This window comes from Venturia canescens, chromosome 4 (assembly GCF_019457755.1).
Source record: "Venturia canescens isolate UGA chromosome 4, ASM1945775v1, whole genome shotgun sequence".
In the NCBI taxonomy this organism is placed as follows: Eukaryota; Metazoa; Arthropoda; class Insecta; order Hymenoptera; family Ichneumonidae; genus Venturia; species Venturia canescens.
In genome coordinates this window covers 2155046-2176420 of record NC_057424.1, presented here as the reverse complement: position 1 = coordinate 2176420, position 21375 = coordinate 2155046, and the positions used below count along the sequence as shown (strand labels likewise).

The 21375-nt window shown below is 41.9% G+C and overlaps 2 protein-coding genes across 2 annotated transcripts; both read left to right on the top strand.

Moving 5' to 3' along the window:
- The first annotated feature begins 782 nt into the window (after positions 1 to 782).
- On the top strand, positions 783 to 2509 carry LOC122408954 (uncharacterized). Its single transcript, XM_043416093.1, has 2 exons — positions 783 to 830; positions 1784 to 2509. The coding sequence occupies exons 1-2, from the start codon at positions 783 to 785 to the stop codon at positions 2507 to 2509; spliced, it is 774 nt and encodes a 257-aa protein (XP_043272028.1).
- Positions 2510 to 18606: 16097 nt separating this feature from the next.
- On the top strand, positions 18607 to 20877 carry LOC122408946 (uncharacterized). The gene has a single exon (XM_043416080.1). It carries the CDS (start codon positions 18607 to 18609, stop codon positions 20875 to 20877), a length of 2271 nt encoding a protein of 756 aa, XP_043272015.1.
- Positions 20878 to 21375: the final 498 nt, after the last annotated feature.

Here is a 21375-nt window from a genome sequence, read left to right as displayed (position 1 = left end):
TCGGGAGTATAGGCTAAACGGAAGTTTATCCCGTCCAAGAGTTTTCGCCCGCTGGCTACACGAAGAAGCTTGTTCACTAAGAATGAGAAAAGAAGACAAATGTGCGATTAGCAAGTGTATTTATTCGAAAACCAAGTATATTCGTATAGGAGTGTAATAGCGTTCAAATGAAACTCTGAAAAATCGGGCCTCGATCAGTTTGATAGAAATTGCATTGTGTCCAGCCGACGTCACGTCTCTTCATTATTCACATGCTTTCAAACTAAACTATAGCGACGATTTCCTGCATTGAAAATACTTTTTCCGATTTTTCTCATTGTTCCTTTTTTATTGTTCTTTTTGGTCTGCTCACCTCCTTTGAGTTCTCCTGTTTCTTGGGCCTTTATCAGTTTAGTTTTATTCCATATTATTGCATAGTGTCAACAGAATACCAGTGAACTTCTTGTCTCTTTATTATTCACACGGTCTCAAAATACAAAATAGCGTGAATTTCCCCGGATAATACATTTCTCGAAATTCCTTGATCCTGTTTTTTTTTGTTTTTGGTCTTCTCACCTATTTTGTGTTCACTAGTGTTTCTTTTCTCTTCGTTGAACGTTACGGATTAGTTTTTATTTGATTTTTGCTCTGTGAACATGGATAACAACGATGTTCAATTGAACATGGAGTATACAGTGCTATCGAAACGAGAGAAAAAAAAATATATCCATGAAGGATATACGTACATTTTCGACAAATTGAGTGCTTGTCGAGAAAAAAAGTTTTGGCGGTGTTCTCGCAAGATGGATCACTGCAAAGCCCGACTCCACACATCGGCAATTACGGACGAGGTATGTATTATTTTATGTTTGCCTTTGTGATTGTGTTAGCAGTTGGGTGTGTGCTCAAGTGTGTACTTGGATGTGAGCTTGCGTAGATGCTTGGGTATGTGTTCAGGAATGTGCTTGTGTGTGTGCTCGTGTGAGTGCTTGCATGTGTGCTTGTGTGTGGCTTGGATGTGTGTTCTGATGTGTGCATGAGTTTATAACAGTTAGATGCTTGGGTGTGTGCTTGTGGGGATGCGTGGGTGCGTGTCAGGTATGTCCTTGGGCAAATGCTTGGATGTGTGCTTGTGCGGTGCTCGTGTGTGGTTTCGATGTGTGTTCTGATGTGTGCGTGAGTTAATGACTGTGTAGATGGTTGGGTGTGTGCTTGTGTGAATGCGTGGGTGTGTGTCGGGTGTGTGCTCGTGCAAGTGCTTGGATGTGCTCGAGCGGATGCGTGTGTGTGGCTCGGATGTGTGCGTGAGTTTATGACTATGGAGATGCTTGTGTGTATGCTTATGAGGATGCGTGGGTGTGCTCGTATGAGTGCTTGGATGTGTGCTTGTGTGGGTGTGCGGCTTATATGTGTATTCTGATGTGTGCTTGATTTTGTGAATGTATGGATGCTTGGGTGTGTGCTTGTGTAGATCCGTGGATGTGCGTTCGTATGTGTTCTCGTGCGAATGCTTGGCTTGTACTTCTCTGGTTGCTTGGATGAGTTCGCGTGTGTAGTTGCCTGTGTGGTCGTGGGAGTGCTCGGTTGTGTGTTTGTGTGGGTGCTTGGGTGTGTGCTTGTGTGGATGTTTGCGTGAGTGGTTAGGTGTGCTCGCGTGCAGGTGCTTGGGTATGTGCTTGTGTGCATGCATGAGTGTTTGCTTAGGTGTGTGCTTGAGTATGCATTTTGGTGTGTGCTTAAGATGTTACGGTGTGGATGGTTGGATGTTTTTCATGCTTTTGTATTTATTGACTCGACATTATAGGTTTTGTTCGCGACAAACAATCATACGCACGGGAGTGATACTGCAGGAATCGCCGTGGAAAAAATAAAAAACCAATTAAAAAAACGAGCTGTGGAAAGTGTTGAGACTCCAGCACAATTATTGTCTACGGCACTGGCAGGAACATCGACTGCAGTTCAAGGGCAGATACGTCCCGATGCCATGCGCAAAATTGTGCAGCGTAAAAGGCGCAATTTTCAACGTGTACCACCGTGTCCACTCGACCTTAAGTCTCTCGTTTTGCCGGAATCATACACGCAGTATCGGATATCGGACGACGAAACAATTTTATTTCTTTTGGGCGATACCGGAAATGACGATGAGAGTCGAATTTTACTATTCGGTCGAGAAGATGCCAAAGAATGGAGCCATTTGATGAAGAAAATTTATATCGATGGCACTTTCAAACTGGCCCCTCCATTGTTTGAGCAAGTGTTCGTTATCCTGGTCGAACGTGAAAGATTTGTATTTCCCGTTCTATATGCTCTTCTGCCCAATAAAAGAGAAACGACGTATTGTTCTCTCTTCCGTCTGATTAAAACGGTTTGGCCTAATTTCGAGCCGGAAAGTGTCTCGGTTGACTATGAGATGGCCATCATCAATGCCGTTACGGAACACTTCCCAACTGCGGCAATTCGGGGTTGCCTTTTTCACTTGGCGCAAAACATAAAAAGAAAGCTGGGCAGAGAACACTTGCTGGCGCAATAAAACGTGATGCTGATTTTGCGCTGAAAGCGCGAATGATTGTAGCCCTCGCTTTTGTTCCGATAGATCACCTTGAAGATGTGGTTCAGAGACTTTATAGCCAATTGCCCGAATCTTTGCAAGCTGTATTAGAGTGGTTTGAGGTAAGTTTTGTGCTTGCGTGTGTGTGTGTGTATGTATGTGTGTGCGTACTTTTGTGTGTGTGTGTGTGTGTGTGTGTGTGTGTGTGTGTGTGTGTGTGTGTGTGTGTGTGTGTGTGTGTGTGTGTGTGTGTGTGTGTGTGTGTGTGTGTGTGTGTGTGTGTGCGTGTGTGTGCGTGTGCATGCGTGCGTGCGTGCGTGCGTGCGTGCGAAATTTATCGATGGCCTCCGAGTGATCCAAAAAAAAAGAGATGCCCATTATGCGGCGTACCTTAATGGAGTCCAGCCCCCTTACAAGCGACGGAAATATCAGGAAGCTGACGCTCGATTAGCCGAAATTGTGCGCCAATTTTCGAAGAGGACGGCGTTCGAATATTTGACTGGCATAGCCAATAATTTTTTGATGCCTTAATAAACTAACCACATCTTCCGTCATTCTTTTTCGTATTGTTATTTCTTTTACCTGCTACAATTTCATCTTATTTGGCGTCTTGGGGAGAGTACGATTTCCGAGGCGCCAAGATTTGGTGATTGATTCTGCATATTTTGACCAGAATAAAAAGAATTTCAAGAATAAAATTTTCGCTGATTCGCCTTCCTTAAGGAGTTATGACCATTTAAAGTTGGAAAAAAGTGCTTTCTTGGCTATTGATGATAAATTTCTAGCGCGCGCGGCTATGTGAGGGTAGGTACATCTTGCGTTGAAATGATTTCTCGAAATATAAAATGGTGGTTTTAATATTGTAGGAAACCATTGCACTTTGTTTTTCGTAATGCGCGCGCTCAATTGCAGACTATTAGCGTTACCCGGAAAACACCACGTAGAGGTTGTTTGCTTAGAATTCCTGGCCCTGATAAGGGCCGTTTGTTATATATAATACTATGATTACGTTTTCAGTATTAAAAACTTTTTACTGTAATGTGCTTCCGTTAAAAGCCCATCTATTTTGTGTAGCAAAAGATGAACAAGGACAAATCGAGTCAAATAGTTCTCCGTAACGTCTTATAAATAATGAAAAACATGTATATGGACAAAATAGTTTCAGTATTGAAAGTTATTGTGTTGTATGCTCTGTTCTCTTTCAGTGCGTCTGCATATGTTTTTTTGGCAATATTTCCGAGCCTTCTCGAGAAATCTAACTTGAACCCCTTTTATATATTGCACATTTGCACAATATTCAACTAACCCATGTACTTGTGAAACGAAGTTTTCAGTTAAGCCAATATGGCCATCAAGTGGCACAACGCCCCCCCCCCCCCCCCCCCCAATGTTTTCGATGCTAACAACGTAGACAACGTGTGTGGAACACCAAAGGGGGTCCAGGGGGCGGAGCCCCCAGCGGGGTGAGGGGCTGAGCCCCCCGAGAAATCGTTATAAATTTTTTAAAATTAATGGGAGGGCCACAGAAATCATAATGGTGCGATAATTCCGATTCTTATTCCCCCCTCCCCGCCCCTTTGTCTTGGTTAGATTATCATCGTGCTTAACCAAGTTTAAGACAAATGTGATGGTTGCGTGGTTGAAATTAGGATCTACAAATATAATAATCACTAACTCTCAACCCCCGTTTTACCCCCTTAAATTTTTTAATCTTTTTCAGTTTTGATTTTCATTCAACTGGAGACAAGTCTCATTTTCGATAAAAAAAAAGCTCTACATATAGGGAGCATACACATAATAATGATGCTTCAACTTTCAACCCCCGTTTCACCCCCTTAAAGTCAAAGTTTCGATCAAGAGACTCGGTAGAGTCTCGGGACAAATACATTGACAGCCCCGTCGTCTGCTGGCCTGAGGCTCTCGCCGAGACTATATTTTCTCTGAATAAAACGATTCGCGGTGGTGGGGGTAAAATTGGCATGTGATTTTCTTTAATTGCAAAGCTCATGAGTTATGTACGGCTTTGAAAATTAAACTTTTAGCTAATTAAGAAGTTCTCTGTCGAATGAGTCCAAAATCAGCATGCTCGGTGTCGTAATTTCTGAGAAAAAACTTTGCACGGGCTTAAGATTATGCAAAAGTTACTAACACATTCAGGATTTTACGTATCTGTATACGCGTACTCCAACCGCAACAAACATAGGCCTCTTGGCCCCCATGATCACCAATCCCTGGTGAGAGAAATTTTGTTGCAACCAATGAAGAGTGAGAGAATTTTTGGGCCAATGACATTCAAGAAAAAGAGCAAGGAAGTTTGGCGGAAAGCTAAGAAACTCGAGAGCTCGAAAGTACTCGAAAGTCACCAGCTGAAGTTTCAGGTCATGTTGACATTTGGGGTTATGATGTTATGAAGTGCGTGCGGGAAAATAAAAATAATTTTCACGTCATCTAACGAAGTGCATTTTGATATTTATTTTGTTAAAACTTGTGGAATACTAAACCGGTATAAAAGCGGCCGCGTAAATGTAGACTGTGATCTGTGTGTGAAGATAAAAAATATTAAAAAATGCGCGATGCATATGTCAACGAAACTTTTCAAGATTTCATTATTTCGTTCGATTGGAAATAAGTGTCAACTGAGATAATCTTTCAATTAAACCAGAGTGCGCGGAATATTGTGCAGTGTAAATATATCATCAGTTGCGTGATTATATATCATGTGTAATAATGTAGGTTATATATACGAGTGCCCTTTGATACCTGTGTGGTAATAACGAACCGGCCGGGGTTTGATGTTACGAAGTGTGGGACAAATGTAACAAAAGTTCGCATAGTTAGTGAATAATATAAATAAGGCAAATCAGTTTATCAAAAATAGGTCTGGAAGTTGTAAGGAAAAATGTTCGTCAACCTAAAACGTCACATTTTCTTTTTGCGATATGAAATAATATGGTTGATAATTAATAAATCAAGAACACACGGAACTGTTAGTGTATAATGTGAGAAACTCCAATCGAATAAATGTTTTCTAATTTATTTCTTGTGTCAACATTATTTTTGAATATTCCCATATTTTGTTTCCTATTGAGTTTGGCTCTGGTCTTTCCGATCCTTGTTTTGACTCAATCGGTTTGCAGCGGATAGATACATATTATTAATTGGTTGCCTAATATGTGTCCTATGATTTTCTACTATTTCTTCATGCTGATTGTGGTAACGTGATTCAAGAGGTTTCCAATTATGATCATCAATCGCACATTTTGTACAACAGATTCTCAAAACAGATTCTGGTCTTGATATAAGTGTAGTTATTCTTTTTCCACCGGGTCTGTCGAGTAATAAATTTTGAAACTTGTTCCAAAAAGTCTTTGGATGCTTTTTTTTGCTGATGATATAAAAAGTTGAATCTTGGCATACATAAATTTTGACAACAATAATTATGAAATGACGTGTTTGTTGAGTATTCCTATTCTGCAAACTGCAAATGTGGAATTATTGGTGAAAACATTCATTATGATAAGTGTACAGTTGCTCAGTTTTCGATGCGATTAAGTATAATACCTGCCAACATCATGGAAACCTACAGAATTTCTGAATGTTATGTGCGCTATGTCATTTTAATGTAACATCATGACTTCTAACAACTTTTCACTCTAATACTATTCATTTGGATCATTGAAATACAGCAAAAATCTGCAAACTATAAAATTTATATACTGTGCCATTCATTTTATTTTTTGACTCGCACCGTAACATAAATATGAAGTGAAAAATTCATTACAAAAGTCTTCAGTGACTCATTTATGGATGGATTTGAAATTGTTGTCTTCCAAACTCATTGCGCAGATACATTGAACCGCAGCAGATACCTAAGAACTTGGAAATTTCTGTGGATAAGAATATGTGCTAAGTATCACCCCCTATCTTTGATTATGGTAATATATAATGGAACTTTGTTCAGCAAGTTTTAAAGTATTTCTTTTCAAATAGTATTAAAGTTTGTATTACTGCGGTATGGAGCGAATACCTTCAAACTTTGATATTTTTGTGTCGCAGCATGTGTGTCAATTATTTAAATTTTTTACTCCAACCGTAACATGTAATTTCAAAAATTAATCACAAAAGTTTTCAGCTTTACTAATTATCTTAATTTTCCTTTTTCTAAATTCTATGCTAAATTTCTGAATTTCCTAATTTTTTTCTAAATTATCCTGAAATGAAATTGTTTTCCTCTACAAGCAATGCAGGTACCTTAAACGTCTTTGAATTCCGTTGCTCTGTTGAATCAAGTACGCTCAGTTTTTTTTACTTCTTTGAATTCTGACAAAATAAATTTTTCCCGGTGCCTTTTTTCTGCAACTATCAAACTGTAGATAATTGGATCTCCGCGGCCACTTGCAAACTTTGGAAATATATTTCATCGGGGGCATGTTTTGGATGACACGAAAATGTCTAGATTCAGAATTCAAAAACGACATTTAAAAATGGCTAATTCTGTTGGATTCGTTGTGTCTTGAATTTGATCTATCTTTCCTTTTTTCCTTTCTTTTCACTAACGTTATAAGCCGGAAATCATATCTCAGCCCGCAACAAGCATTGCTACATGCTCTTGAGTTTCCAATGGACAAAACATATTAGAAGACAAGGAGAAAAATCACCAAAGTCCAAGAACAAACCTCTATCGAAATATTTTTTTTTTTTTTATTATTAATTTTTTCCACTCGTATACCTTCTCGGTTTTTACGTTCTCCCCCCTTGTCCCCATTCCACATTTTTTTTTCCCCCGCCCGTTGCGGCTGCAGCCGACTTACTCCCCACTGTATCGCATTTGCCGTGAGCGAAGGGAGACTGCAGAAAACCTTGCCGATACAGCCGGTACTTGGTTGATCCCCTCGGATGGCAGTGCGAGTACGCTCAAGCGCTCCCACCAGAGGTGCTCAAACATGCACCTCCTCTACTGTGGTACATTGCGCCAGCCAGTGCACGGCTAGAGGGCCATCACCGCACGATGAGAACCGTCCACGGGAGGCCCCCGAAGCCGTACACCGACCGCACATGCATCACAGAGAGGTGTTTGGCCGTGGATTTATCAAGGTGGAGTCCGAACCACCCGGGATCACAGTAGAAAACACTTGAAAATATTTTCAATTTTCATTGGTGTCTTGGCCGGGATTCGAACCCGGGACCCGCAGATTGCGGGCCCGAGTCCTTGTCCATCAGACCAACCGCTCTCCACCTCTATCGAAATATTTCCAGTACAATTTTGACGAAATTTAGGTCTTTTTTCGTGGAAACCAACGTTATAAGCCGAAAATCATATCACGACCTACAACCTGCTTTTCACCGTGCTTTTTGGTTCCTAATTGACAAAACATATTAGAGTACAAGGAAAAAAATCGCAAAAGTCCAAGGAGAGACCTGTGACGAAATATTTTCAGTACAATTGGGATGAAAAATAGGTCTTTTTTCGTAGAAACCAACGTTATAAACCGAAAATCATATCTCGGCCTCCAACCCGCTTTCCATCGTGCTCTTTGGTTCCTAAATGACAAAACATATTAGGGTACAAGGAAAAAAATCGCCAAAGTCCAAGAACAAACCTGTGACGAAATATTTCCTGTTCAATTTTTACGAAAAATAAGTCATTTTTAGTGGAACCCAACGTTATAAGCCGAAAATCGTATCCCGGCCTCCAACCCGCTTTCGACCATGCTCTTGTGTTCCTGATTGACAAAACATATTAGAGTACAAGGAAAAAAATCGCCAAAGTCCAAGAACAGACCTGTGACGAAATATTTCCAGTTCAATTTTTACGAAAAATAGGTCTTTTTTCGTGTAAACCTACGCTATAAACCGAAAATCATATCCCGGCCTCCAACCCGCTTGCGGCCGTGCTCTTGGGTTCCTAATTGACAAAACATATTAGAGTACAAGGGAAAAAATCGCCAAAGTCCGAGGACAGACCTGTGACGAAATATGTCCAGTACAATTTTGACGAAAAATAGGACTTTTGAAAATAGGACGTTGACTATAGGATTTAAACTAAAATCCTATAGTCAACTGAACATAAATAAGGAACTTTTGAGAAAAAAGACGCGATATCAAACCATAAACTTCCCCTAGAAAAAAAAGGTTGGGACAAGTACATTGATGGTCCCTCGTTTGCTGATAATTCCATCCATAAAAAAAACTTTAAAAAAATTTTCTTTTTAAATTGTCAAAAAAATTATTTTATAAGAAAAAATACAGAACAATTCGAAAAAATTTTCACAAATTTTGAAAAAACATTATCTGTAAAAAAACTAATCTGTATCTATTTTTTAAAGTGTCAAAAAAATCTAATAACAAGTAAAAACTAAAAAACCGAAAAATCGCGCTTGAAATCATTTTGGAAACCGATGCCTCATTCTTCTTATTTAATTCGAACAGCTAAATCAATTGAAAAAAATTCCTTCTAATTTACGTGCAGCATTAAAATTTATTATATCAATTCGAGGCCAAGTATTTTCTAATGAATTGAAAAAAGTTACCACTTGAATTACGTGCAGCATTAAAATTTATGATATCAATCGGTGGACAAGTATTTTATTAGTAACTCCAAATTTTGTCATTATTAAATTCTTTTAAGAAGCTTTCAAATCCAAAAAAATCACATGAAAGCTAGTCATATGTTACTCTATGGTGGCAGAGACTTATAAGAAAATCAATTCTTCTCAGACTTTCAGGATCCTCTGGTATTATTCACAAAATTCGACGTCGATTGGATCGATACAAATTATGTTTACATATGTGTTAAAAGTACTTGTCCGGCCCATCACTTTCCGTTTAAATTGTTCATCCCAATAATAATCAGTGCTTGTCTAGAACTGATGGATCACAAGTATCCATGCAGAGGGAATTGAGAGAATTATCTTCAAGTAATTTTTACGTGATTGCACTAATTTAATAAAAAAAGCAAAGAAATTGTTCCGCAATATACAAGGGATATTATTGTCCATTGATAAATGAAATTAATTGTACATAATATTGTCAATAAATAAATTTTAAAAAATGTTTAACTGTGAAAAAATATGAGATCTATTGTAACATATACAGTAAATGAATTACGTTTCCTGTAGGAATTCTGAATTTTGGAAATAAAAAAAAATGAGATCATTTTCTAACGTAGCCAAGTACAGTGAATGAATTAAGGTTCTTGTGGAATTCATTCGTGTACACTTTTAGCCCTAATCCCTCACTTATTCATAAAAATTTTCCAGCAAACGTCACAGAGCAACAAAGGTTTCTCGAATGATTCTGCAATTATTAAGAGATTATCATCTGTTTTTATGCTAGCACGGGTTATAAACTTAAAACAGTTTACGCGTACAAGTGCATGCATTGTATCTATACGATGAACTGCACAAATTCATTTTCAACATTACACACAAGCTTGGCGTGCATGGTTTTCAATCGGAAGCTCGGGAAGAGACAATTGTTTAAATTTACTATGAAAACAATAATTAATTAGAATTGTATGAACGAGTGTGAAAAAAATCGATCCCCCAATAAAATAAGAGGGGCCCTGTTATATAATGATTTGGTAAACAATACAGATGGGTGAAATTTGTGGATAAAATTGAACAATTAAACGAACGGATAAAGAAATGAAATCAATCAATCCCTTTATATGCCTTTATCTTGTACGGATAGATACGGCCATTCTTTCATGCCCATACGCATTTTAATTTATCGACGCGTCACTTTCACTCGTTTGTCCGTACACTCTTTTTTTTACCAAATGGGCAGATGATTGGATGAATTACACAAGTATTGAAATGGATGAACAAAGAAGTAAGCTGTGTAAACATTGATTTGAGAAAAGAAAACGCGTTGAATACGAAACTTTTGGAGTAATGAATTTATCAGTCAAACTGGTCAAGAATAGATATTTTTCTTTGTGTACACAGCGCGAGATCTTACGTCGAACTACTCAATAAAATAGTTGGATGGAAAAGGGATGGCAAATTAAAAAACAATTACATGAGAGGATCATCAAGTTTTCTTCAAATATATGGACGGATGAGGCATTCCTTCGCCGAGCTTCCGATTGAAAACCATGCACGCCAAGCTTGTGTGTAATGTTGAAAATGAATTTGTGCAGTTCATCGTATAGATACAATGCATGCACTTGTACGCGTAAACTGTTTTAAGTTTATAACCCGTGCTAGCATAAAAACAGATGATAATCTCTTAATAATTGCGGAATCATTCGAGAAACCTTTGTTGCTCTGTGACGTTTGCTGGAAAATTTTTCTGAATAAGTGAGGAATTAGGGCTAAAAGTGTACACGAATGAATTCCATAAGAACCTTAATTCATTCACTGTACTTGGCTACGTTAGAAAATGATCTCATTTTTTTTTATTTCCAAAATTCAGAATTCCTACAGGAAACGTAATTCATTCACTGTATATGTTACAATAGATCTCATATTTTTTCACAGTTAAACATTTTTTAAAATTTATTTATTGACAATGCGAATATAGAAAATCATTTAAAACGACGGTCACGACCTTTTAATACTTGGCGTGCCTTTTTTACTTTTTGAAGTTTTAATATTTACTGATTTCGCTTCTTTTTTCGAGACGTGACAACTATATAGGAATCGTCTTTCATGCACTATATTTGTCAACTTCAGGAAACGATCTCATTTTTTTTTCTATTTTGAAGTTTTTTATTGATAATACAAATATAGAAAATTATTGGAAACTACGGTCGCGACCTTTTAATAATTGGCGTTCTTTTTTCACTTTGTCAATTATTTTTTTTTCTAATTTAGCTTATTTTTTAGAGGCGTGACAATATTTACTTAAGAAAAAAAATACATTCATCGTCTTCGACGAAAATTTTTAAAACGATTTGTTTCAAGTTGAGTGCTTTTCTCTATGTGCCAAAAGCAATCGACACAGCCAATTTTTCTATATAGACGGACGAAAACTGTGCGGTTATGTTCATGTGAGTTGAAACCTTTTACAAGCAATAATGGTGACGATTTTGATTATCCATTCAGCAAATCGAATTTTCCAATGAAAGATTGGGAAATTCCTATGCAATGGGATGATATTTTCATTTCCTATTCCTTTTTTTGAAAAGTTCCACTTGTTTACTTGGAAAAATGATTTTTGAAACTATCTTCTTTTCATTCATGGATTCCATGTTGACATGGATACTGTCAATGGTTTGCAATGTCCAAGGAGATGTTTCCATGGTATTCAATGTCTAAGACCACAGCTTTATGGTTATTGGTGTCCAGTGATATTTTTTTCATGGTCTTCTGTAACGTCTGAACCTGCCTCGTCAATGCAAACTATTAAATCGCAGATCTAGATATCGATAACTATGAGGAAATATATCGTAAACCATTGCACCGTTTACCTAAATATCGGGAAATATAAAATTGGCGAATATATATTGAAAAATACGAAGGCATCCACCTAGACATCGAAAACCCTATAGTCGCCAAACTAGACATCGTAAACTATAGAGCCGACGACCTAGATATCGAAAAGCTTAGAAAAACTCACCACACTATCGGAAACTATGGAGCCATTGACTTTCATATCGGGAACCATTGACAAATTCACCTTAACATCGGAAACTATGGAGCTATCGACCGGGATAGTGAAAACTATGAAGTCGTCAACCTAGTCCACGAAAACAATGGGAAAACATACCTGGACATTGAAAACTACGGAGCCGTTGATCTAGACCTCAAAAAGCATGAAGAAACATACCAAGGCGACGAAAGCCATGGAGAAATATACCTAGCCATCGAAAACCATGGAGCTGTCGATGTAGACATCGAAAACAATGGAACCGTCGACCTAGACCATGAAAACCATGGAGAACCATAACCAAACATCGAAAACTATGGAATTGTTGACCTAGCATCAAAAGTCATGACGGAATATACCTGGACCACGAAAACCATGAAGGAACATACGTAGACATTTAAAACTATGAAGAAATATACCTGGACATCCAAAACCATGGAGGAATATACCTAGACATTGAAAAATATATAGACACATACCTAGACATCGAAAAGTATGGAGTCATCGACCTAGATCACGGAAATGATGAAGAAATATACCTAGAAAACAAAAACTATGGAAACTCAGACCTAGCCATCGAAAACTGTGGAACCATCAATTTAGACCACGAAAACCATGGAGAAACATACCCAGACATCGAAAAACATGGAGGAATATCCCTGAACCACGAAAACCATGATGAAACATGCCTAGACATTGAAAACCATGGAGGAATATACCTGGACCACGAAAACCATGGAAGAATCTACGTAGACCACGAAAACCATAGAAAAACATATCCATACATCGAAAACCATGGAGGAATATACCTGGACCACGAAAACCACGTAGGAACATATCCAGACATCGAAAACCATGAAGGCATATACTTAGACATCAAAACCCATGGAAGAATTATCCTAGACCACGAAAACCATGAAGAAACATGCCTAGACATTGAAAACCATGGAGGAATATACCTAGACATCGAAACCCATGGAGGAATTATCCTCGACCACGAAAACCCGAGAGAAACATACCTGAACATCGAAAACTGTGGAGCCGTCGACCTCAACTGCGAAAACCATGAAGAAACATACCCAGACCACGAAAACCATGAAGAAACATATCCATACATTGAAAACCATGGAGAAATATACCTGGACCACGAAAACCATGTAGGAACATATCCAGACATCGAAAACCATGAAGGAATATACCTAGACATCAAAACCCATGGAGGAATTATCCTAGACCACGAAAACCATGGAGAAGCATACTTGGGCATCGAAAACTGTGGAGCCGTCGACCTCGACCCCGAAAACCATGATAAAACATGCCTAGACATTGAAAACCATGGAGGAATATACCTAGACATCAAAACCCATGGAGGAATTATCCTCGACCACGAAAACCCGAGAGAAACATACCTGAACATCGAAAACTGTGGAGCCGTCGACCTCGACTGCGAAAATCATGAAGAAACATACCCAGACCACGAAAACCATGGAGAAACAAATCCAGCCATCGAAAACCATGGAGGAATATACCTGAACCACGAAAACCATGATGAAACATGCCTAAACATTGAAAACCATGGAGGAATATACCTGGACGACGAAAAACATGGAGGAATATGCCTGGACCACGAAAACCATGTAGGAACATATCCAGACATCGAAAACCATGAAGGAATATACCTAGACATCAAAACCCATGGAGGAATTATCCTAGACCACGAAAACCATGAAGAAACATGCCTAGACATTGAAAACCATGGAGAAACATACCTGGACATCGAAACCTGTGGAGCCGTCAACCTCGATCGCGAAAACCATGGAGGAATATATCTGGACATAAAAAACTATGGGGTCGTCCACCTAGAAATCGAAATTCGCGATAGAATGTACCTAAACCTAGTCCTCCAAAACCCATGATCTATCGCCCTAGACATCCTCGAAAAATCCAGCGGCGTCGACCAGAATTTTATATTTTTTTATTTTTATTATTTATTATTTAATGTTATTCGTATTATTCAATTTTTGTGTTTTCTTATATTATTATCATTTTATATTATATATTGTATAATATAATATATATATTATATTATATATTAATTATAATAAAATATTTATTATAATAATATTTTATTATTAATTAATATTAATAAATAAAATATATATTATATAATTATATACATATTTTATGCGCGAACCAGGAGCTGGTATTGCCCCCGCTGTGCGCCCATTCTCTGTCTCTCTCGCTCGGCGACGCAGAAGGAGAGGGGCTAGCCGCGTTCAGCGCAGTGCGTGACGTAGAGTGTGACAAAAGTAAGAAATCGTGCAAAAGACGTAAGTCCAAATGTAAACAAGCGTAACTTACGCCCCTCTGTCTCTAAGAAAATGAAAATCCCGAAATGATGGATTTTAAATCACTAACGTTACATATCTCAGGATCTACTGGACGGATTTACTTGCAACAAAGACCAATGGAAAGAGAAAAATCGAAAAAAAATCGTCACAAATTTTCAAGTTCTTTTATGAAATGGTTTATTTGTGAGAACCATTTGAAAATTCTGTGACGTCATAAAACCGGCATATTCGCGTATATAAGAGTAGCGGCAGGGCTCGCGCTGGCTTTTCTTTTGCGCTGCAGTTTTTCCTTTTAATACTTGGCGTCGAGCCGCTACCGCGTCTCTTGATATATGTTCAAGTTTAAAAAATAACTCTCCAGTTTGTATTCAATGACGGCAATTTTTGCTTCTCACTTATTCTTCCAGCGAACGAATTTCATTCGGTATAACTAACCTATACTATTATTAAGAACATTAAACTAATAATAAATCGCATGTCAATAAATTTTTAACCGGATTCTGCCGTACAATTTCGTTTTTTTATGATTGATTTTTATCCGAATGAATAGTGATGGGCCGGACAAGTACTTTTAACTCATATTTAAACATAATTTGTATCGATCCAATCGACGTCGAATATTGTGAATAATATTAGAAGCTCCTGAAAGTCTGAAAAGAATCGATTTTCTTATAAGTCTTTGCCACCATAGAGTAAGATATGACTAGCTTGCATGTGATTTTTTTGGATTTAAAAGCTTCTTAGAACAATTCCATAATGTTGAAATTTGGAGTTACTCATAAATTACTTGTCCTTCGATTGATATCATAAATTTTAGTGCTGCACGTAACTCAAGTGGTAACTTTTTTCAATTCATTAGAAAATACTTGGCCTCGAATTGATATAATAAATTTTAATGCTGCACGTAAATTAGAAGGAATTTTTTTCAATTGATTTAGCTGTTCGAATCAAATAAGAAGAATGAGGCATCGGTTTCCAAAATGATTTCAAGCGCGATTTTTCGGTTTTTTAGTTTTTACTTGTTATTAGATTCTTTTGACACTTTAAAAAATAGATACAGATTAGTTTTTTTACAGATTTTTTTTACTCTTGAAAAACAACTTATTTTGGGCTAAATATGGAGAATGCATGGTCAAAACTTGGCGCCACGGAAATCGTACTCTTGCCGGCGTCTTTGCCTTGAAACGATCGCGTCCAAACATCCTTGCGCCCAATCGTCCTCACGCTCAAATGGTCGCGTCAAAACTACCTCGCGCCAAAACGTCCTCGCGCCAAAACGTCCCCGCGCCAAAACGTTCCGGCGCCAAAACGTCCCCGCGCCAAAACGTCCCCGCGCCAAAACGTCCCGGCGCCAAAACGTTCCCGCGCCAAAACGTCCCCGCGCCAAAACGTCCCCGGGCCAAAACGTCCCCGTGCCCAAACGTCCTCGCGCCAAAACGTCCCTGCGCCCAAACGGCGGCGCCAAAACGTCCTCGCGCTCAAACGTCCCAACGCCCAAACGGCTCGTGCCAAAACGGCCGCGCCAAAACGGTCGCGCCAAAACGGCGGCGCCAAAACGTAACGCACCCCTCATCACAATGTGATGAGTGATGGAAAATTTTTTCCATTACTCATCACCTTGTAATGGGTAATGAGTAATGGAAAAAAATTTTCATCGCACATTAGTAGTACAGCTAGGCCGGTTCCGCCGCATGTAGGAATCTACCTTACCGACCGTCGGTAAAGTATATTCCCTGCTCAAACCCAAACGGTCGGTAATAAAGATGGCCGCCCAAACCCAAACGGTCGGTAATAAAGATGACCTCCCAAACCCAAACAAACCCAAACAAGTAATCGAACTGAGCTCAAACCCAAACCAACCCAAACATGTGATCGAACTGAGCTCAAACCCAAACAAACCCAAACATGTGATCGAACTGAGCTCAAACCCAAACAAACCCAAACATTGAACTGAGCTCAAACATTCAAAGTCCGCGCGCCGTATAGTTCGCGTAAATGCCGATAGATGGCGATTTGGCTAGTGGAGATATCTCGTGTGCGAAGCCTCGGCTGGGCGAGCATATAAGGCGGCGAGTATCGCTTGGATTTCAGAGAATTTCCAGGAGCGACGATGGTAAGTCTATCCCGTAATAATTCTCTCATATACCTTTTTTGAAATCATCACATTTTGCAGGTGTACAACAACGTGTGCTTATGTGGCGGGCACGAGTGGGATCCCCGTTTCCACCGGCAGGTCCTGGACCTCCCCCTGCCGGCATTTGTGGGAATCGAGGAGCCAGCACCCGCACCAGCATCATCACCAGCACCAGCATCATCACCAGCTCCAGTACCAGCGTCGGAGGAGGGGAAAAGGTCTATCCTCGAGGACGACCTCTTCCTCTCCGACGATGATAACCCTCCCGCTCCAAAAATGAAGCAGCCCTCCGGGGATGTTAAAAGAAAATCAATTCTTATCCCTCCCCTGAGGGCTGCTCCATCTAGGTGGACGGTGCGAATTATCGTACCCAAGGGCCCTGTTAAAGAAAACGCTGACCCTTGGGTACGCAAAAACACAGCACCGTTGAAGCCCCCAACCACTGCCCAACGGTTGCTGAAATGTATTAGAAATATTAAAAAAAATTTAAAAAAATAAAACAAATTAAAAAAACAAAAAAATCACATAATCATACTCACCCCAACCCAAACATTGAACTGAGCTCAGACTCAAACAAACTGAGACCAAAATTTTTTTTTTACCATTTTTATTCAAAGAGAATTTACATTTTCGATGGATGAAAAGTCGCACTGGGTAAAATAGTCTTTCAACGTCGTCGTTTCGGGGATGCACTCGGTAGAGTCCGCTTGTTGCCGGAGGAGCCATGTTTCAGTGCGCACGCGTTATACACCGCGCAGTGGGGAGGATTCCACCCGCTCTTGTGATTGGTGCACGAGACGGTGGCGTTCGCGGTCAATTGACGGAGCGATGGGCAGGCAATGTCGTCGAGATTGTAGACCCGGGGTAGAATTTTCTCGAGACATCTCTTCTTCTCGAACCCCTTCACGTACACCTTGCTGGCGTCTCGTAGTCTGCCGAAGAAGATCTCGTGCGCCTCATCATAGGGCACGGTGCCGCTGTTCCAGTTGAGTCCATGATAGTTTTCCTCCAACCACCGATTCTCGCTCTGGTACTTGGCCGGTAGATAGCTCCATCTGTGCGGCGACTCGAACAAATAGACCGACGGCTGGGCATCGTTTTCGAGAGCAACCATCGCCACCTCCTTGTGGACGAACTCGTTGAAGGGTCGCTTGAAGCCCTGGAAGTACACCACGAACTCCATCCTCGAACTGATGCTTGCGAGTGGATGCTCGTCTCTTTTATACCCCCCACCTGCGTTGCTCTTTACCCCCACGCGCAGCAACCAATCGTTGCTCTCTACAGTCCCACCTCATTGCTATCCTGGAACTTTCTGGAAGTCTGACGTAAGCCTCCCACCTACGGTGGCTGACCAATCGTTGCTCGCTCCTTCCCCACCACCCAACCAGTCGCCCGGGTATAAATTCGGGGCCCGTCGACCGAGATGGCACAGTTCACTCGAGCACAATGTCAGCACAAGACTGCAGAGATATCGTTGCAAGCTGGGAGGAGGTGTTGCAGCTACTGAAGGATCGAGAGCCCAACGTCATTCATGAATGGATCAAACGATTGAAAAAGGTAATCGCTACGTTGGAGGAGTCTCAGAGGCTTGCCACCACTGGTCCGGAGTAGCAGAAATTCCTGTACGCCGTGGGGATTTTGCGGGGGATCGAGATCAAGCTGGGGCTTCTGCTGAAACGTGTTCATGGCGTGCAAATTCGGGAGAGGCTGATCGATCGAGTCCAGTGGTCGGATCTGAACTCATCGTTCAAGAATGGCGTCAGGGTGGGTGTGTTAACGAACTTGAAGCATGTGGATGTGGGGGCCTTCATGAAGGACTGCATGACGCATTTCCGAGCGAAAATCAACAACGTTCTGCGGAGTAAGGGATCGAATGCGGTCAAGGTTTACGCTGTGCTTGCTGCAAAATTCACGGTTATGAAGAATGATGAAGAGATGTTCGACACGAAGTTCTTTAACACGAAGGTAGCGCCGATCTTCGGGACCACTGATATACGCCGATGGTTCGCCGAGAACATTCAGGAGCCGATTCAGACGGATCTGGAGGAATTCGAGCAGCAAGGTTCAGGCTGGTCGTTGCATTCCATCATCAACATGACGCTGCACATCAACAAGTTCAACCCGATGCGAGGCAGCTCATACGTGGATCTGCCGGCCAAGATACGAAACAAGAACGCCTGCATCAACGTCCAGAACAACGACGAGCAGTGCTTCAAGTGGCAATACTATCGGCGCTTCATCCCGTTCATAATTCCAACCGTGTCTCCGAATACAGACGGTACGAGGCGGAATTGAACTTTGACGGGATCGAGTTCCCCGTGGAGCCGCGTAAAATCACCAAATTCGAGAAGCAAAACGAGGTCTCGGTCAACGTCTACATATTGAAGAAGAAGAAGCACGACTTCGACGTGATGCCCCTATACGTGACGGATGCGAAGAAGCAACGACACGTCAATCTACTCCTCGTGCAGGACCATTACGTGGAGGAGGAGGAGGAGGAGGAAGAGGATGAGGAGTGCTACGTGATCCCGAGGTTCCATTACGTGTGGATCAAGAACTTGTCTCGCCTGGTCTCAACCCAATTGTCGAACCGGGATCACAGACTCCATGTCTGCGATCGCTGCCTCCACTTCTACCGCACCGAAGACAAGCTGGCAGCACACGAAGTTGACTGCAAGAAAGTCAACAAGTGCAAGGTCACCATGCCCAAATGGGCGAACAGGATGCTCGGTTTCAAGAACCATGGGCACAAGGAGCGCGTACCTTTCATCATATATGCCGACTTCGAGTGCTTGCTGAAACCGACCCGGGACGAGAATTCCTATCAGAGCCACGAGGCATTCAGCGTGGGGTACTACGTGAAGTGTAGCTACGACGACTCACTATCGCGCTACCGCAGTCACAGGGGGGCGAAGCCCGCGGAATGGTTCATCAGGGAGCTGCAGAACTTCGCTCAAGAACTGGACAATGTTCACGTAAACCCTCGGCCCATGGAAGCACTGACGCGGCAACAGGTCCGAGAGTTCCACAACGCCACCGAGTGCCACATCTGCCAGAAACCTCTATTGAGCAGCGACCGAGTGAGAGATCACTGCCATCTGACGGGCAAGTACCGCGGAGCAGCGCACAACGAGTGCAACCTGAACTATCAGGACTCGAGGACCGTGCCCATCGTCTTCCACAATCTCACCGGCTACGACTCGCACTTCATCATACGGGACATCGCCACATGCTTCCCCAGTCGAGTCGAAGTCTTTCCCGAGACGAAGGAACGCTACATCTCGTTCACGAAGCACGTTGCCGGCAGCGATGTGAAGTTTCGCTTCATCGACTCGTTCCGCTTCATGGCGCCGTCGCTGGAAAAACTTGCATCGGACTTGAGCGAGCTGCTGATCGTGAGGAGGGAATTTCCCCACCTGTCCGATGAGAAATTCGAGCTGCTCACGAGGAAGGGTGTGTTCCCCTACGAGTACGCCGACTCCGTGGACAAATTGCGGGATATCGAGCTACCGCCGAAAGCGAGCTTCCACAGTTCACTGACGGGCAGCGACATCTCGGACGCGGACTACGAGCACGCCAAGAGAGTGTGGGACGAGTTCGAGATCCGGAGCTTGGGCGAATACTCGGACCTGTACTTGAAAACGGATGTGCTTCTCCTTGCCGACGTCTTCGAGAACTTCCGCAACAACTCTGTCGCAGCATACGGCCTGGACCCCGCCCACTACTACACGCTGCCAGGCTACTCTTGGGACGCGATGTTTAGGTACACCCAGGTCCAGCTAGAACTCCTCACCGACCCCGATATGCACCTCTTCGTCGAGCAAGGAATACGCGGGGGTATTAGCCAGTGCTCCAACCGATACGCCCGGGCCAACAACAAATACATGAGCGACTACGACGCCAATGAGGAGGCCAAGTATCTGATGTACTTCGACGTGAACAATTTGTATGGCCGAGCGATGATGGAGTACCTGCCGCAAGGAGGCTTCGAATGGTTCACCGGCAATAACGTCGACTTCCTCAATGTGCCGGACGACTCGCCTGTCGGATACATCCTCGAAGTGGATCTCGACTACCCGGAGAATTGTCACGACTCGCACAAAGACCTGCCGCTGTGTCCCGAGCACAACAGCGCCCCCGGCTCGAAACAGAACAAGCTCATGACTACGCTGGAGCCGAAGAAGCGCTACATCCTCCACTACCGCAACTTGAAGCAGGCTGTGCAGCAGGGGATGAAACTCGTACGCGTCCATCGCGTCTTGAAGTTCTGACAGTCCGCATGGCTACGACCCTACATCGAGCTGAACAGCGAGTTGCGAAAACGGGCGCGAAATGAGTTTGAGAAGAATCTGTACAAACTCATGAAAAACGCGGTGTTCGGCAAGACGATGGAGAACGTACGCAAACACGTGACTGTGAAGCTGATGAGGAAGTGTGGCGGACGCTACGGGGCCGAAGCACTCATCGCCAAGCCGAATTTCCATAGCTGCTCCATCTTCGGGGAGAACCTCGTGGCGATTCAGCTCACGAAGACGGAGGTTTATCTCAATAAGCCGATCTACGTGGGGCTGAGCGTGCTGGACCTATCGAAGATCCATGTATACGACTTCCACTACGAGTACATGAAGCGGGAATTCGACAATCAATGCAAGCTCCTCTACACCGACACCGACAGCCTGCTCTACGAGATTCGCTGCAACGACATCTATGCCATCATGAAGCGTGATATCAAGCGATTCGACACGTCCGATTACCCGCCGAACAACCGG

Bases quoted from the DNA above. Each gene is read 5' to 3' on its own strand.
- LOC122408954 (XM_043416093.1), top strand. From the start codon at position 783: ATGGATCACTGCAAAGCCCGACTCCACACATCGGCAATTACGGACGAG. The intron at 831-1,783 runs GTATGTATTATT...TCGACATTATAG, and splicing joins CATCGGCAATTACGGACGAG to GTTTTGTTCGCGACAAACAA.
- LOC122408946 (XM_043416080.1), top strand. From the start codon at position 18,607: ATGGTTCGCCGAGAACATTCAGGAGCCGATTCAGACGGATCTGGAGGA.